The sequence below is a fragment of the Poecilia reticulata genome, chromosome 17 (assembly GCF_904066995.2).
Source record: "Poecilia reticulata chromosome 17, P_reticulata-male-v2, whole genome shotgun sequence".
Classification (NCBI taxonomy): domain Eukaryota; kingdom Metazoa; phylum Chordata; class Actinopteri; order Cyprinodontiformes; family Poeciliidae; genus Poecilia; species Poecilia reticulata.
The window spans coordinates 1,943,482-1,962,703 of record NC_088846.1 but is presented as its reverse complement, the minus strand read 5'-3'; the positions used below and the strand labels follow the sequence as shown (position 1 = coordinate 1,962,703).

The following is a 19,222-nucleotide window of genomic DNA, read 5'->3' as shown; positions in this document are numbered from 1 at the left end:
AGTCAAAAAATTGCAAGAATTTGAATTTTGCACTATTGGATCATAAGAAGGTTCTAAGTAGAGCTTCACAATGTTAAAGGAAAAAATCAGTGCAAGAGACAAGAACTTTTGAGCAGGGAATTTTCTGAAAACTGCATTTACACTCAAACATGATTTTTTCAGCTGATCAAGTTTAAGGCCATAGTCTTTAAAAGCCAAAAGCTGTGCAAAAATCTGGATTCCATGTCATTTTCTGTTAAGTCTTTACACTGTCAAGAGCTCCTGATGGCAAAAGCAAAAAAGCTCACTGACTTTGAACGTGGTAGGATTGTTGAGCTGCATAAGCAAGGCCTCTCACAACATGCCATCGCTACTGAGGTTGGACGCAGTAAGACAGTGATTTTGCATTTTTTAAATGATCCTGAGGGATATGGAACAAAAAGTCAAGTGGTAGACCCAAAAAAATGTCACCAGCTCTGAGCCGCAGGATCTGATTGGCTGTCCGTCAAGACACGGGACGATATTCTACCCAAATTAAGGCCATTACTGGTGCTGACTGCAGCCCAATAACCATCAGACGGCATCTGCGAGAGAAGGGCTTCAGAAACAAAAAACATCTTCAAAGGCCACATCATCTTCAATGCCACAAAATTGCCCGTTTGGACTTTGCAAGGGTGCACCAAACATGGGACAATGAAAGGTGGAAGAAAGTTGTCTTCTCTGATGAGAAAAAATTTAACCTTGATGGTCCTGATGGCTTCCAACATTACTGGCATGACAAGGAGATCCCACCTGAGATGTTTTCTACACGGCACAGTGGTGGGGGCACCATTATGATTTGGGGTGCGTTTTCCTTCAATGGAACAATGGAGCTTCAGGTTGTGCAGGGGCGTCAAACAGCAGCTGGCTATGTGGAGATGTTGCAGTGGGCATCCCTCATGACTGAGGGCCCTCATCTGTGCGGTAATGATTGGGTTTTTCAACAGGACAATGCTGCAGTTCACAATGCCCGCCTGACAAAGGAGTTCTTCCAAGAGAATAACATCACTCTTTTGGACCATCCTGCATGTTCCCCGGATCTAAACCCAGTTGAGAACATTTGGGGATGGATGGCAAGGGAAGTTTACAAAAATGGATGTCAGTTCCAGACAGTGGATGCCCTTTGTGAAGCCATCTTCAATACTTGGAGCAACCTTCCCACTAGCTTCCTGGAAATTTCAGTTTTGGGGGTTTTTCGTTTTTTTTTTTTTTTTTTGAGCTATGGTCTTAAACTTTTGATCAGCTGAAAAAAATCATGTTTGAGTGTAAATGCAGTTTTTCAATTAATTCCCCACTCAAAAGTTTTTGTCTCTTAAGCTGATTTCTTCTTTTAACATTGTGAAGCTCTACTTAGAACCTTCTTAAGATCCAATAGTACAAAATGCAAATTCTTGCAGTTTTTTTTAACTGGTCTTAAGATTTTGATCAGGAAAATCTGTGTAATTTTAAATGTAATACAGCAAAAAAAATTTTGCTGCCATTGCTGCTTTTCTGAACACCCATTTTACAGGATGCAGACCCTAAATTTGGACACAGCTGTTTTTTGTTCGACTCCCTCTAGTGGTCTGGAGCACTTCTGTTTTCACCACTTTTTGTTTGCATCTTTTCTTTTGTTTTCTGCATTTCATTTGTTTGCGTCTCTTTTTTGTTTGCTGCATTTCATTTGTGTTTGCATTTTTTTGTTTGCGTCTCTTTTTTGCTGCATTTTATTTGCTTTTTGTTTGGTCTATTTTTATGTTTGCTGCATTTCATTTGTGCACATGTCTTTTTTTTGCTTGTATGTTTTCTCTGTTGCTGCGCATTTGCACCTGTCGACCACCGTACAAAATACTCCGAACTGCGCAGCAAGAGTATATGGTAAGGTGATGAAAGTTAAGCTAGCATGACTAACCTACTCTCCACTTTCTTTAATATATTTTTTTTATTAAAGCTTTTTACTGACCTGTGAAATATGATCCCTTTGGACCTTATCTTGCCATCATAGTGCTGACAATTAATCTCAAAACTTCTCAGATTCTTTGCTTGATTGTGTCATTTCCTCGACCACCAATATTTCTGACTCAATGTAAAGCAACAGCGCATGTGGAGCACAGCAAGTCACGTGATGTCCAGTCCACACTGAGCGGACTTGTCATTTACGTTTTACAAAGGAATTTTAAAAGCATTAACTGGCTGCTAATGCTTTGAATACAGCGTGCAGCTGCTGCCGAGTTACATAGATGCAGGCACACAGGCACGTTCAGAGGGAGGCCCTGGGGGTGCTTGAGCACCTGCCCTTTTTGCTCCTTGCCCCCAAGTGCCTTTTTGGTCAATTTTTATTTATTTATTTATTTATATTATTAGTTTCTAAGCCCTCTTCTGACACATAACATGTACTAAAATTATTCTTTTTTTTTTTTTGTACAACATAATAAGCCCTCCGGTCACCTTGTTACCTTTGACCTTTTGCCCAGTGCACCTCACCTCTCGCACAGTGAGATAAGGCAGCTAACTGGAGCTCAATGTAGCTAATGTTCCAGATTACAGAATAATTTTTGGTGAAAAAGTGGAGTAGACTTGCTACTTGTCAGATAACAGAAAACGTTGAAGTATCGTTTGTGCTTCAGCTCGGAGTCGCGGTTTAAGCAGAGGTAATGAAATACAACAGACACTGACAGGCCTCTGCGTCTGCCTTTTTCTGAAGAACAACTGAGCGGGAGGAGACAGCCAGGTGAGGAGAAACTGTTCTTATCTATCGATTCAGTATTTTTATCATACAGACATTAGGCTGTTGATGTGCTATTAGCTAGCTGCTAGCAAAGCAAGATAACAAAAAAGCTTCTTCCCTGTATCTTTAATGATATCAGTAATTCTTGAGTCTCCCTTATGCAATAGGGGCACATCGTCCGTCTAAAACCGATCATCTCCATAATGAATATATGTCCGATTTTCTAATTTCCTTTGCTGCATAATGTACATTGCATTTATTCTAGCGTTAGGTAAATGTATCTTGAAGGAGAATAACACATAAATAAAAGTCCAACAAGGATATTCATTTAGAATTAAAAATAACTCACCCTGAATTACCATGATAGATATAATGAATGTAATAAAAGTGAAGGGATTAATGAAGGGAAAAAAACTCAATCCAGACTTTAAGTTTAGGGTCTGGTTCACAGAGTATGAAGTTAAATTTGTTTCCCAATTATTCAATGGTGAAAAAAAAAATAACCTCAGTTAAGTAAAATAAAATTGTAATCAAAACTTTTGGAATTGTAATGATTTCTTTTTTAAAAAACAACTCGTTTTTTTAAAAAAACTTTTTTAAATTAAATAACAATTTTTTGTCTTGTGAACTTAAAAAGTTATTTGCCAAACATAAACTTTTATTTTCACACATCAGAAATCTTTTGTGATTTTGGGCCCTGCCCACGACATCATGTGAAAATCACAAGCAAAACTTTTGAGTCACACAAAAACTTAGAATATTAAGAAAAGATTTCTGACATGCGCAAATAAGTTTGGTTTGAAAAGAAATTCACTTAATGAGACAAATGTGTGATTTAAATGTTTAAAAAAGTTTTTTTAAGCAAAACTCAGTAGGTCTTTCTCATGGTGACATGCATTAACAATTCAATGTTTGCTTTTGTTTTTTTCTTTTTTCTGCAGTTCCACGTTAAAGTTTGATGCAGCTCTGCTTTCCTGAATGGACCATCTTCATCTCCCCTGCAGCAAATGGGCAGCTCTTTTTTTAATAGATTACAGTACACTAAAAGGTTGCATTGTGCCCTTGTTTATATTTTAAATAGTGTAATTCCTTAAAGACAAAATATGTCTGGTGGTCTAGCTCTGATTTACATGTCCTGCTAAATTGCTGGTTTGAATATTGCAATACTTTCTTATAACAAAATAGACCTGCAGAAAGAAATTACTTACATATGCATAGTTGTATGCTCTGTATAGATATTTCACTTAGCTTTGATTGTATATCTCACAATTTTGTAATTTATCATTGTTTATTAAACTCTGAAAGCTGTGTGGCTTTGTTAATATTCTGTCCTAGAATGCGGTTAGATTTGCCCTTTTTCTTTTTTGAGCACCTGCCCTTTAAGTGGTCTCTGCACAGGCCTGCAGGAACATAAAGAAAAAAAATGTGCAGGAAATATTGTTGGGGACATGTCCACCAGCCCCGGCTCCAGATGAGTTTAACAGGGGGAGCATCGGCTTATTTTGGGGAGGCAAAATCAATCTACATAGCTGAACATAGACAACACCACCAGTAGCCTATAGGCTACTTGTTAACAAGCTTAACATGCTTTATTGGTATTAGCTTGTCATCTTTTAGCAAACATTACGTGCATCCGACACCATTACTCAACTCATTCAATTGGTTTGGAGGGGGAAATTGTGCAAAGTTCTTTGCGTTTTGCTGCCATGATTCTAACACATACCTGAGCAGCTCAACACAGCAGCAGGTCTCCGTTGCTGTCGCACCGAGCGACAGCGACCCATAGTATATAATCGGTGATCACCGATCACTGTCTCTTGTTGCCAATCACCAAAACTGATCACCTGTATGTCACTTCTTCGCAGCCTGCACATGCAGCTGATCTCCTTTTTCCTTCACACTGCGCAACCGCGCTGCAACAAATTCTGTTGTGTGGAACTATAACGCTCAGAGTGAATGGGGACGTTTGTGCTGCGGCGGAAAATTACCTCGGGGACGAAGCACATCAAAATGCATTAACACAACGAATCTAATATGTCATTTAAAAAACAAACACTTGACGGAGTTTGGCTGCATTGAGGCTCAATGAAGGAACAAAGGACATCCAGAGTGGCCAGATAGCAGCTAAAGCAGCGCACAACGACCAACACTCACCTGGATTAGCATCACGGTCAGAAGGCTAACCAAATAAACCGAAAAATAATTCAAGTCACTGGTTCTGCTCTCGCTATTGGACCGCTGCTACACGCTACTGACTGGTAGTAATATCTCACAGATGGAGTGCCGCTCAACCTCCACCCAGCAGTGAACTCTCACCGAACAGCTGCTTAAAGCTGCAGCAGGGAACTTATGACGATTTTAGATATGCATTAAAACTTTCGCTGTCCTAACAGCTAAAGTTATTATTTATTATTTTCAGATAATCGGTATTGGAATAGGCAACAAAAATCCTGATCGGAGCACCCCTAACTACGCAGCCCACACAGCACATACAAACCAAAAGGTGGCGCCCTGGGGTGCACCGCAAGCACCATACACCAACCATAAAAGATAGTCCCTGTTGCTCAAGGTGGTTCTTGATCTCGAGTGAGAGTGCATACCCTTTGAGGTATGGGGCTGAGAACCATTCGTGGGGAGCCCGCAGCCTCAAAGAGTGAATCACCAACCTAACTGTCACCCATGCGCCACCACCTCCAACACTGGTCAATGGGCCTCCAGCCCCGGTAAACGGGCGAAGAAATTCCCCGGCACCTGTAATTTGTTTCCTGACACTTCCCAGTGAGCTCCCCGAGCCTAAGCCTGTGACTGATGTCCCTGAGTCTGGTCCTCCTGCTGGTGCTCTGGAGCCTCCTTGAGTGACACCAGCCTCTGAGCCACTCTCCGAATCGCCATCTGAGCTACCCTCAGAGGGCAACTTGTGCGTCCAGCTGGCATCCAGACAGCCCTCCAGAGCCTCCTCATGGATCTAGCCAGCTTCCAGGCCGACTTCCAATTCCTCTTTGTGGGTCTCACCGGCCTGGGCTGGGAGGGAGACTGGGGGGTTTTGGATTTTGTGCATGTACTTTCAGTTCATTGAGCCTCAGTGTTGTTGTGTCTTCCCCCTGATTATCCCAGTTTTTATAACATACTCACCTGTGTATGATAGGTGAGTGGACAATGTTCTGCTTGCCATTGTCCAGTCTGTGTCATGTTACCTGTGCTTCCTGGTTTTTGTGGACTTCAAGACATCATTAAACTAATTTTTGCACCTAACCTGGGTCTGACCACATTCATCCTCACAACCATCATCAATCAATCCATTTCATGACGGTATGAGAGGAGCAGCATCATGTTGTGGGACTGTTTTCCTGCAGGATAAACTGATACATTTCATAAAATAGATGGCATCATGAGGAAAGAACATTGAATATTGAAGCAACATTTAAGCTAGTTTCTTATGCTTCTTCAACAGCTATCTTGTTGCTGTCCGAGTTTAAACTTCAGGTTGTTGCATACGTATTTTACATTAATTGAAATTCCAAGTTGCATATCTTGCATATCAGGTGCGTCTTCAAATTAAGTGCTCTGACAGAAATACTGATTACTTTTTTGTTTTCCTAATGCTACTGATGTTTTCTCTGCTTGTTCGAATCATTTTACAATTGATTCATACCTGAAATATGAAAAGGTATGTATGCTGTTGTTTTCCATGTTTCATACCAAACAAGGTCCAACATCAACAAGTTGAAACTGCAGCCAGACCCCAACCCTCTTCTCTTCCCTCTTTCTACCATCCTCATTCACACTCGCATTTTAAAAAATATTACAGCTGTGTTAAGCCTCTAAGACAGGTAATGAGAAACACTACAAAATAAGGATATACTTGCAAAGCAGAAAATAACATATTTTGGAAACCCTTGTGAAAATTACATTAATTTGTAATTATTGCAAGTTGAATTACTTAAATTAAGCAATACATTTTAGGCACGTTTTCTGGACAGTTTTTAATTTCATGCTTGCGCTGCTCTCTTCTAATCTGTCTGGGTTGTACCTTGATCTCCATTATGGTGTTTTGCAGACACATTTACAGAACAGCAGTACTTGCAAGTGTGATTTATTTGCACATAGTTGAACTATCTTCCACTTATTTTCATTCAGTGCCCTAGTAAAAAAGAAATACTTTAGTTTGTTTCACATACATTTTAAATATACTATTAAGCACTACTGTTAAGAAAATATATTTAAAATAAGCTAGTTTTAAAATTTATCATGACTTGATTGAAATAGCCTAATTATAGTTTTAAAATGTATTTACTTATTCTGGCCTATTGACCTTTATTTTACCTGTAGTTAAGGCAGATTGTTTGCCAAGATCTTTGATCTGCCCTCAGTAGCAATCAGTAGGAAGTTCCAGCTTTTCACACTGATCTGTGAAAGCCATAAACCAGCAGGAGTTCGGAGAAGCTCTCCTTCGACTTTATTTAGACAATGGGGACAAATGACTTTAGAGAGAGGGTCAGAGACGGGTCCTGGTTGGATGAGCAAAGATACGCCTTGTTTGAATAAATTAAAGAAAGGAAGATAAAACTTTCCACACAGAGTAACAAATCAGATTGTGCTCTTTGCAATTTCTCTAAGGACGTCTTTGCTTTTTTGTTTGTCGTTTCCATCTTTTGTCTTTTTCCTGTTTCAGGTAAATTCATGTGTTGTTTGTGCTCTGAGTTTTCTGATGTTATGTGATGTGCTTTTCTGGTGATAGTATGCATCTGTCTTGAATAAATGCTGATTATTGTGACGCTGTTATCTCTGCGTGATCTCAGTTCTTGCGCACAGCATTTTCTGAATCCGGGCATAAGAGGATATAACGAGTCAAAGGGTTTTTAAAATTCTAGAATTTTTCCTCTCTTAATAACTGGGGACTCGTCCGGTTCTGAACAGTGCTGTGCGATTGAAGCTAGGACGCAGTGAGCGACTTTGTGCTCTGTGTTGGACCACGATACAGATGGGTCTCCTGATGTGAGTTTTATTTCTCTTTGATTCGCTGGTTTGTGGTTTGATTGCAGAGAAACGATTGTGTCTTTTTATTGGATCTTAGCATATAGGACTTTTATTTTGTACCACTGTGATTGTTGGCCTAGCCCCAAGTTGTCGAGGCGCCACTTCTGGATCAGGCTGGGACTGTAACTCTCATGGATTGGTGCGTTATTGTAGGAACAGGCTAGTATCAGCCTGAGGGTTTGATCCTCTCTGAAGGGACTGAGTGTTATTCGGATCTGGCACAGGTTGTACTGCTTCATTGTGTTTGGGGTTGTGGTTCGAAGCGTACATTAAATTGAAGGGTCAGTCCCCCTTGAGTTCTGCACTCGACTCGCAAAGTACTGGAACTAAATTCAGTGTGAAATCCACCTGTGACGAGTAGCGTTATGAAAGGACAGGGAGTGAGGTCCACATATATTTTTTTTATTTTCTGACACCGGTGTCCATAGCGATTTCTTTCGCCTGAATGAGTTTGCTGTTTTTGTGTCATTTTGTGTGGACGTATGTTAATTTGATTTCAGATAATTATCTTTCTTTCAGGCATGGTGTTATAAAATTTGTGTTTAAAACTTTGAACAGGGTGGATTTTGGTTTCAAATCTGGAGAAATAGGTGTTTGGAATATGGAATCAGTACAAATTCGGAAGTTCTAACTTTATGTTTAACAAATATCTTTATTTCACATGTTGGAGTGTCACAAACACATTACAGGTCAACTGCTGAGGATATGTTTCTGTTCCTGTTCCCACGAGAGTGTTTGGGGAGAATCACACCTCAGTTTGGTCAACTTCTGGTTCATCCTGCGTTTTCTTACAATGAGGTGTGAAAGAGTCTGCTTGAGTGTGACTGAGCGTGAATATGTATGCAGATGGGTTTTTACAAGCACTGTGTAAATATGACGTCACTAAAATGTGAGTAGTTGTGATATTTTTTCTTATTTTAGACTTTTTAGATACAGTAAATGTTTTCTTTCATAAATTAACTTTCACTACTACTTTACAGACAATTTTAAGGTGATATTACAGATTTTGGTATCACAATCTGAATTTAAGTGGAATCATCTGCTTGTACGGTAGAATTAATACAATGCAATAGAAGCAACAAAACTTGAGCCTTGGCTTAAACCTGAAAATTTTGTGATTGACAGACTGTCTCATCCACTATGTTTTATTACTAACACACTTAGTAACTGAATTAATTGTTGGTTTATATGATACATGGGTACCCATTTGGACGTGTTGAAATTTTAGCATTATGGGGACAATTCTTCAAATTTGGTTTTCCACCTATAAATAGTTTTTCGTTTGGAAATAAGAAAAACAAAGGGGGATTATAGAGATAAGATCCTACTGATAGACCTTTGAAATTTGAAACATCTCGGTCTATTTTGAACACTAGACGGATGATTTGGAAGACTTGGTTACAACATTTTAGTTTTTCAGCAAATTATTATAAAACAGTAATATAGATTCAAGATTGTTTTCAAAATGATAATTTTATTATATCAACAGGAGGAGAAGGAAAAATAGACCCTAATTACATTGGTCAATTTATAGATATGGTTAATTGTAGATTAGTTAATCAATAAGTTGACTTTTTCATTCGACAACGGTGAATTATGGATTTATTTAGGTCAGTGGTTCTTAACCTTTTTTGAGGTACCAAACCCCCCAGTTGCATATGCGCATTCACCGAACCCTTCTTATTTAGTAGAATAATATTACTAGGACATTCTAGATTTTGTTTAAATTCTTTAATGAGTTTGTGAGAGGTTGTGATTTTTAAAATGTGTAGTTCATATCTGGCACAAGCGGAGTGAATGCCATTGAGGTACTGACGTATTGATTCAAACAGTAAGTGAGCTTATTTCATTACTTCTGCCACATTTGGTTGTGAAACGTCTTGCTTAATTCTATTTTTCTTCTCTGTACAGAGTTTGGGGTGTGGAGCGAGAGGAATGGCAGAGAGCTCTGTGGAAACTTAATAGAACACAGAGAAGTGAAAATTCATTTGACATTTTGTAGTGAGCAAAGTTGGCATAGACTTTTGTTGAATTTTTTTTTAGTTAACTTGTATTTTTCTCTGGCAGTTCTGCTCTTGGAGGTTGAAGTTGCTCTCGGTGGTGGGTCTCTGAGGCTGTGAATCATGCTGGAAGGTGTGAGATGATGGTGTCGTTCGACATCTGGCTTCGGGTGTCTGCTGTTGCCTTAAGCCAAGACATAGCTGCCCACAGTGCTGCAACTACGAACTGTGACTCTGATGCCGGACTGTCAATTGGTAGTGACGACATCTCCTATATTTTAACTGAGGTCGGTAAAGATTACTTGCTATTTCCTGTTACTTGGGTCACGCTGATGCTTACAAAACCCGGGGATGGATGTGCTCTCTGACTGTTATTTGATGACGCATGCTATGGCTGGATTCGGCAGGAGGTTGCACTTCAAGGATCAAAGACATCTTGACGGGGGATGAAGTACGTTGGGTGGTAACCCTCCTTTGTTCTGTGACTTTTGCTGTGTTTTCTCCCCCACGAACACTGCTGTCATCAAGAGCTGACCTCAGTTCAATAAGGGGACATTGCATACCCTGAGCTCTACGGACCTCAGTTCAATAAGGGGACTTTGCATACCCTGTGCTCTACGGATGCTTGACCTGTTCCGGGTGCTTTTACACTATGGACTTTGCACAGTTCTCCATGGGCAAGTTAAACCATTGAACATGTCAAGCTGCAGCTCAGCAGATCTCCTGTTTGTCTAGTTCCCTGGTGGTCCTGGATTCTCCACCTCTCGCCATGTGACCTCAGTCCTCTGACCCCTCCTTCGGCATGCTTTGGCCTCAGAGTTGCAAACCACTGCCAGTTGCCAGTTCAAGTTGGTAATATTTCACTATTTTTTCCAAATTTATCTCGTATTGAGTGGGATGCCTGCTTTTATAAATTTTTCTCTAACCTACTTTATCACAGGGCATACTACATTTACTGGGTTGATTGCCTCACATTCTTCTCTCTTGACATTCTGATCTTTTTTGGTATGGTAGGGTTGTAGAAAAAACATCTCAAAAGTTTTATGATTGCAAGACATGTGGTGCAGCTCTCTGCATTTCTCAAAAATGCATTAATTGCCTCAATGGTTCACTCTGTTTGTCTCAAGTCATTTTAATGTGTTTTTTCCCTTCCAGAATGACAAGAATGGAGAAGGGACTAATTGTTATAATTGCATATTTTCTTGACCATAACTGACTTGCATTGTGTGCCACGCTTCAACTACAAAGTGCTAAAAGTGGATTGATAGGTGTCTACAGAGCATACTGAACTAAAGGCACCAGGTTCTGTGTTAATTTCTTGTGTGAGCTGTGGCTAAAATGCCAAGTCCAAAGCGATGGGCACACTTCTGTAGGCCCCATTTAAATTTCTTCAGGAATTTTCTAGTTGAATTTAGCAGTTTGACATGCGTCAATGATTAGGACAGAGGTTCTTAACCTGGGTTCGATCGAACCCCAGGGGTTTGATGAGTCTGTCTCAGGGGTTCGGCAGAGCCTCTGCCGCGGAGGTAAAGACACACTTGGATGGATTGCTTTGCTTAGCAATGTAACGTGATCTCCTTCAATCACTGCTGCGGAGGAGCACTGATTGAAGGAGTTCCACTCTCAACATGGATTTGAATTTTGTCTTTATTTACTTCAGCAAAGCTCACAGTTTTTTACCAAATTCTGTAGCTTTCGGTGTACTTCTAAATCTGCTCCTTGGTCGCATCTTTTCGGGGTTGCTACTGCCTCTAGTGCCGTGGGGGTGGTAACACAGCTAATATAATTACATTACTAAATCAGAATACTGTAAAGTCTGTATTATTTATTATTAATTTTTCATTCTCTAAAGAATGTAGAGCTAAATAAATAATCTAAACAAGACCTTAAAGTGGTTCTAGTTTCTCTTGATGGCCAACCTGTTGAAACTGTGGCAAATTTTAAATATCTTGGCTCGTTCCTGGACAGTCAGCTCAACTGTGCTGAAAACACTGACTATATTTTGAAGAACTGTTCTCAGAGACTCTACCTTTTAAGAAGACTTAGTGATCATGGAGTGACCCGACTCTAGTTGGGTCACCCCTATGTCTTGAATTTGGGGGAACATTTTTTTTTTATGTATCACCACAGAAGGGTTCAGTGAATGCGCATATGAAACTTTTGGGTTCGGTACCTCAAAAAAGGTTAAGAACCACTGCATTAGGATAATAAAAACACAGTAGTCACAGATAACAGAAAAAAAAGTGCAAGCTGATTTCTCCCAAAACCGAACCCACCGCAGTCTAGGTCTAAGCACAAGACAAACAGCCAACAGAGATACAATCCCTGCAACAACTACGACATACACGACACACACCCATCCATCCACACACATTCCAAAGGAGGCAGAGAAAAGAGAGAGAGAAAAAACAAAAAACATTATATATATATATATATACACACTTAATAGTAAATTAAACAAATATATAAATAAATAAAGAATAGAAAAATTATAAGAAGAATATATATTGGTTAAAAACAAAAGAGTTGGATATAGATGAGAGGGCCTACAGATAATTTAAATAATTTAATTTCCTTCTGTGTCAGGGAGCAAAGTCATGGTACCCACTTAAAGATAGGAAAGGTCTCCAAGTCTCCATAAATTTGCTAGTGAAACCCTTAAGTGAAAATCTGAGTTTTTTCAGCTTTAGGTTGTAAAGAACTTCTCTAATCCATTGATCAAGAGACGGGGGGACGCTTAGTTTCCACTTGAGTAGATTAAGTCTTCATGCTAAAAGGGTAGTGAAATCTAGGGCCTGTCTCAAAGAACATGAACGGACCGGGTCTGGAGGGATGCCAGATATAGGTGATAATGGATTGGAGAGAATTGTCTGATTATAAGCTTGACTAAGCATTTTAAAAATGTTACCCCAAAACCCGCAGGCCCAAAACATGTGGGTATGGTTAGCTGGCGATTGCCCACACCTACTGCAAACGACACTGACTGATGAGTAAATTTTTGCCAATTTTGTGTTATGTACTTTATACAGTATTTTGCACTGAATTAAGGCATGCCAGACACAAATCGAGGATTTATTAATTAAATTCATGGCAGCTTCCTCCTGTTCCCCCTCCACTTCACCACCCAGCTCTCCCTCACATGCTGTTTTAACAAGAGCTGCAAATCTTGAGGAATTATTATCAATAGAATTATATAAAAAAATTAAATAAATTTTGTCTGTTGTGGGTCTAATTGCAGAAGAGTATCCAAAAGTGTTTCGGGGGGTCGATTAGGAAAGTGCGGAAAGACCTTTTTAACATTATCCCTGACTTGAAAGAACCGAAAGAGATGAGAATTGGGACAATGGAATTTAGATGAAAGTTCAGCAAAGGATGAAAAATTATTGTGGCTATAAAGATCCTTTACAGTCTTGATCCCTCTGTCATGCCACAAGTTAAAAACTAAATCAGTTAGTTAAAGGCATAAAGTTAAAATTTTTGGCTAAAGGAGTTTGTATCAAGGGTTCATGCAGGCCAAACTGTTTCCTGAATTGGCTCCAGATAATTAATGTAGCCCTAACTATGGGATTGTCCTCTACCAGGGAGAGGGGCAGGGGAAGCTGAGAACAAAGCAGAGAGGACACCAAATAATGGCTAGACACCAGGGGTGAAAGTAGTTTTAAATTCTTGGGGGTACTATGACAAAAAAATTTATATATATATCTTTGTGTGCTTTGTAGTTTCTGAGCTGATGATTTTTTTTTTGCGAAGCGATAAAAGCTGGGTAGCTCTTGAATTGCTACAAAATAAAGCTGTATTTCCTTCAGCCCACTGGCCACAATGTTAACACCTTGAGATGCCATGAGACCTAAATCCTGAACATCATGGCATGGAGTGCATCCCAGTTTTCCATGTCTGGCATATAACCATTCATTTTAGCTTTTAAACTGGTTCTATTGATCCTGTGTCCAGACAGAGGGACAATCAGTAGCCCAGCATCATGACCTGTTTGTTCTGAAGATCCTGCAGCTCCTCACCCTGACAGGAGGAACCACAGAGCTCTGTTAGGTTAAAAGCACATTTTCTGAAGTTGGGATATTTTTCCTCCAACAGGTTCCAGAGGAATCACCTCAAACCAGATGTTGAACTGGATTTTATTTCAATGTCATTTGTGAATGTTAGAGCCTCATTTTCAACAGTGGAGCTATAAAGGTTGAAAAAGGTTATTATTTTAGAGAAAGTCTCATCAACATCAATATTTCCACTAAATAAGAGGCAAAAAAAATTGTTTGATATAAAGGAAAAGCCTCTCAGACTCTGAGCTCAAAGCACCAAACTATTTTTTTATATTGGACACTTAATTTAATTTCACATAATTATCGCGGTAGAAGCCATTTGTTTGTTAAATACTTAATGAAACATATTTACCGTGTTTGATGTTTCTTTTAAATGACGTATAGGCCTACTCACAAAGAACGAGGTAATTAGTCCAAGTTTGTCGTTTATTGAACGTTCAGAAACTACAGGGTCTGTGATGCACCAATGCAAAAGTAAAAAAAAGTCAAACCTGAACAGGTGATCAACTCTAAACCACTGGCACCTTTTTACTCTCCGTCTCTGTCAATTAAGCACAGCCGTTGCTATGGCAACCTCATGCGCTCCACAAGCCGACCAGAGATTACGTTAAAAACATAACATTCAGTCCGTTACAATATTAGGTTTGCAGGCTTGATATTCATTTTGCGATTATTAATAAACCTCATGAACACAGCGGTGGTTGATTAGTTAATTTTAAACTCCTGCTCTGCTAGTTATTTTGGTAATGGAACCGAAATGCACAGAATTGCGCAACACCTTGTTGAAACAATAATTACTGAGATTATTATTGTTGTTGGGTCATTAATTTGAACATGTTTTGTTGATTTTTTTGTTATTGTTCTTTAATAAAGTTACGAACGTTTTGATAAGGAGTCAGAAGACGTGCTGATCTCAGCGTCCTGGCGGCGTTCAGTTTGTCCCAATGCCGAGATCGACTCAAAACCTTCCGCGATCAACATATTGCGCCCCTGCTCTACAAAGCATGAACAGTTCAGAAACAATATAAAACGAGAAAAAAGGCTATTTATTAACTGATTAAATCGTGTTTTAGATTGTTCTTGAAAAACTAATCAGTCACGGCTGATTAGTGGGTGAACTCACTGCTGCACAGTGAATCCATTGACTTTTTTACAGCAGACAGCTGCTCCTCTCTTGGGGGAGAGGAGAGTACCCGCTAAATCTTTTAGGGGTACACAGTACCTTGTCGTACCCCCTTACTTTCACCCCTGCTAGACACCCTTTCAATCTGCATCGTACCTCCAATGCAATAGTTTCTGTACATTGTATTCTAGGCAGTACTACCGTTTCTGCAGTAGAACTGCCTGAAGTTGGGAAGAACAAGTTTGCCCTCATAAGTTGGGGACTGTAGCACCGATTTACGAAGTCTGGCAGGTTTTTTAAGCTATAAGAATTGTATAAAAGGCTCTGATTTTTTCTGTATTTTATTTTTGTAATATTGGTTTAGAGATCATTCTAGGAAGTGATGTAAGCCTGAATTTAGTATTGAGCTAGCGCTCATGAGGGCAACCTAATACACTTCCGGGTCAGTTCGCTGCATTTTCCACATGCGAGACTGCATTTCCGGTGTAGTCCTGAGAAATGATGCTCCGAGTGTTAAGTTGATGACAGAAAGTAAGTTACCACATCTAGCATTGTATTTGTTTATTCTAGATTCAGTTATATGTGCATTTCGGCTGTATCTGTTATTGCTTCCCATTGAGTTATCTCGACAGATATAGTAATTAAGGGCATGCGGTGCCGGCTGCTGCCATTGTGTAGATTTTATCTGGCCACATGATGGCGCCAAAGTGCTTCTTATGTTAAATTCAGCCAAAAGACTGTTAGTGGGTTTTCACTGAGTTTGTACAAGTTGAACCTGTTGAGGAAAAATGACTATTTTTAGTGTTTAACACAGTTTAAACCTTTTAGAACATCCATCCATCCATCCATCCATTTTCTTGCACCCTTTTTCCCTCAGTGGGGTCGGGAGGGGTGCTGGTGCCCATCTCCAGCCAACGTTTCGGGCGAGAGGCGGGGTACACCCTGGACAGGTCGCCAGTCTGTCGCAGGGCAACACAGAGACACACAGGACACACAACCATGCACACACACTCATACCTAGGGGCAATTTGGAGAGGCCAATTAACCTGACAGTCATGTTTTTGGACTGTGGGAGGAAACCGGAGTACCCGGAGAAAACCCACGCATGCACAGGGAGAACATGCAAACTCCATGCAGAAAGACCCCAGGCCGGGAATCGAACCCAGAACCTTCTTGCTGCAAGGCAACAGCTCTACCAACTGCGCCACTGTGCAGCCACCTTTTAGAACAAATTTCTTAATTTTGAACAGGTTTCTGTTAGTGATTTGAAACCAAATACTATTGCTGGGTAAGTATTGAATAGAGATCTGCAGGAGAGCTTCGGCTCAGACCCCTGGGGTCTTATCATTAAAGACAGGAGGTCATAAATTAACATATGCAGGAAGGTGGAGGACATGATCACTTGAATTACTGTGAGAAAGGGATCTTTGGTCAGTTCACGTAACCAGGAGAGAAGTCTTCCAAACTAACATCTGACATGGTGCAAAGACTGAACATAAAATGTTTTAAATAACTAACATTTAATTTGTAAGACATTTTTCTTAGTTATTAATAACATGTTTTGACTAAAAATTGTATTATCTTGTTTTAGAATTAATTTAGTCAATGATGAATGTATTTGAAATGGTATTATTTCTGACTATATTAGAATCAAATGAAAATGTTTTGTTTAGTATTAGAAAAATACTTAGGTTTATGGTGAATGAATGTCTTAATTCTTATTTGTTTCTAATTCCTAATTAGAAACAGGAATTGTACTTCATTATTTTCTGTTGATATTATCTATTGCTTTTGTTTGATATCAGGACTAAACTTTGGAGATGCTGAGTGCAGAAGAACAAATTGGGTTTTTGGAGATAACTTTTAATTGAATTAAAGTACAGTATTAAAGGTTTGTTTCTGCAGAGCAGGAGACAAACCAGAATTTCACAGCTACCTGTGAAGTTCCTTCATCTGTTTCTCTTTGCCCAGATGGCTGTAGAGCTGCAGGAGGCTGGATAGTGTTAAGAAAATAAATTTAAAATAAGTTAGTTTTAGAATTTATCATGACTTGATTGAAATACTCTAATATAGTTTTAAAATTTAGAACATATTCTGACCTATTGATCTTTATTTTACTGTAGTTAAAGCAGATTGTTTGTCAAGATCTCTGATCTGCTCTTTGTCTGTCTGGGAAACAATCAGTAGGAAGTTCTAGCTTTTCACACTGATCTGTGAAAGCCATAAACCACCATGAATTCGGAGAGTCTGCTTCTACCTTATTTAACAAAAGGTGTTTGATCTTGTGAACAAATTGCAGGGACTTTCTAAATTCAAAAAGGGCCAGAGATGCCTTCCAGTTGGTCAACTAGAGATACGCCTTATTTGAATACATTAAAGAGGAAAACACCTACAGGTATAAAAGTTGTGCACAAAGGGAAACAATTCAGAAAAAGCTGATTTATTTACTTCTGCACCAGCTCTTTCTCCAAGGACGTCCTTGATATTTCTTTGTCTTCTTGTCTCAGGTAACAATGTTTGCATCTGTGTTCTCCAGTTTCCTTACTATCTTATACTTTCTTCTGATTGCATTAAATTCTGTAATTCTGTGACGTCAACACGCATTGTTGTGTTTCTGTCCCCACACGTGGCCACGCGAGAGAACCCAGGATCAACAGGAAGAATCAGAGCCAGATTTTTTTGCTAAATTTAATTGTATAAAAATTCTTCCTTAACATTTGGGGGCTCGTGCTGGTTCCGAAGTCTCGGCGGGCGCCTGTGGGGACCTTTTTAATTCGTCTCGGCCTGACGCTGCGGTCTGGTAAGCCGGTGTTTTATTACTTTAAGTTTGCCGGTGGCGCCGCTTCGTTTGGCCCTTCCGACTTCCCTTTGCTGTGTGGCGTCATAGAAATTAAGGAATTCTCTGCAATGTAATAGAAATACCTCGTCCAAAAGAGCGTAATAGTTTAATCTTAATGAATGAATACACACTACAGGGAGCTAGTGGCGGGCTCATACAGAGAACAAGCGCAGTCTCTGTCTTTAAGCTAGGCTTTAATTTGTGGCCTGCAGGAATGTTACTGTGCCTGTAAATTAACAAATTTAATTGGATTTAATATTGTGTATTCTTAAGTAGCATTGGCTCGATTCAGCCAGAGAATTCATAATCGCTCATTCCTGAAGGACTGATAATTTTGAGGGTTAAATTGGCCAAGTCTGTCGCTTTGTGCGATTTTAAGGACTTCTAAAAATTTTAATTAGAAAAATTGGGCTTTATGTCGCCTTCTTCGCTGGCTGACGTAAATTATGTAGCTGGGCGGATTGATTGAAGAACATATCGAAATTGAATTTTAACCCGACTCTGGAAATTGAGTAGTTGTTGGAAATTTCTTACATTGCAGAAGATATTTTTTTTGCCGGCTTCAAATTTTTTCTCCTCTTCTTTTTCCCATTACCTGAGCCTGTCTCTCTTTTCTCAGTTTTTCTCTCTATCCGTGTGCTGTTTGGCTGCACAGAGCTCTGTGTGTGTGTTTGTGTGTAGCGGCTGTGCATGTGAGCGAATCAGTGTGAGTGGGACGCTGCGTTTGAAAACTGCTGTTTGTGTGGATTTGAATTTGTGTTTTGTGCTGCGGATCTAGTGTACCTAGTGTTAAATATGGATATTGATTTGTTAAATGATAAGATTCTGAGTTTCTGTTCAGGTCCGTGGAAATCTTTGATTGAACAGATCACAGGTTTACTTAACGTTTTGGAACAACTGGGGTGGGACACAGTTAAAGTGACGGCAGACGATTTGAAACGGGCAGTACTACAACAGCATAAACCTTTAAATACCGAAATGCCTTTGGGCCTGATTTTAAGTCAGGCTTTGAAACGGGCAGTCGCGGATGAGACTGCAGCCCGGGCAGACCTTCGTGAAGCTGGTTTGTTCACTAAGGGAGCCGCTTTTAAAAACCTGGAGAAGGCAGAGCAGATTAGGCACGAATGGGCTCGATGCTTGGTTTTTTGGCAAGGAACAGTGCATCTAGATAAACAGAGATCAGATGCAGGGATTCTTTTCCCCCTCTCGGCTCCGTTGTTTATTCCAAAATTTTCTTGGGACTTCACTAATAGTCCCAGACTCTATTTGGACAGGGTTATTTAAATCTGGATTAAACATACGGGATTACGTCCGGCTGATCATGCAGAGCAGAGGGAACAATTTCGTCAGGCCATGTCTTTGTAATTAGTATAGGAACATGGTGGAAAAGGTACAAAAGTTTTGGGAAAATCTCACCAGAGATAATGGTAATAGGGACAACCG

General features: G+C 39.7%; 1 protein-coding gene across 4 annotated transcripts in view; it reads right to left on the bottom strand.

The window, feature by feature from the left end:
* The window catches only part of xkr4 (XK related 4), a 76,133-nt gene that overhangs the window by 48,471 nt on the left and 8,440 nt on the right, over positions 1-19,222 (bottom strand). Inside the window, exon 2 of one of the 4 annotated variants that reach the window (XM_081597759.1) lies at positions 1,796-12,096. The exons of the other annotated variants lie outside the window; for them this stretch is intronic. Within the exon in view, the coding sequence (XP_081453885.1) occupies positions 12,051-12,096 (46 nt within the window). The 3' untranslated portion in view covers positions 1,796-12,050. Of the gene's footprint in view, positions 1-1,795; positions 12,097-19,222 lie in introns of those variants that run through there. 4 annotated transcript variants of the gene reach the window in all.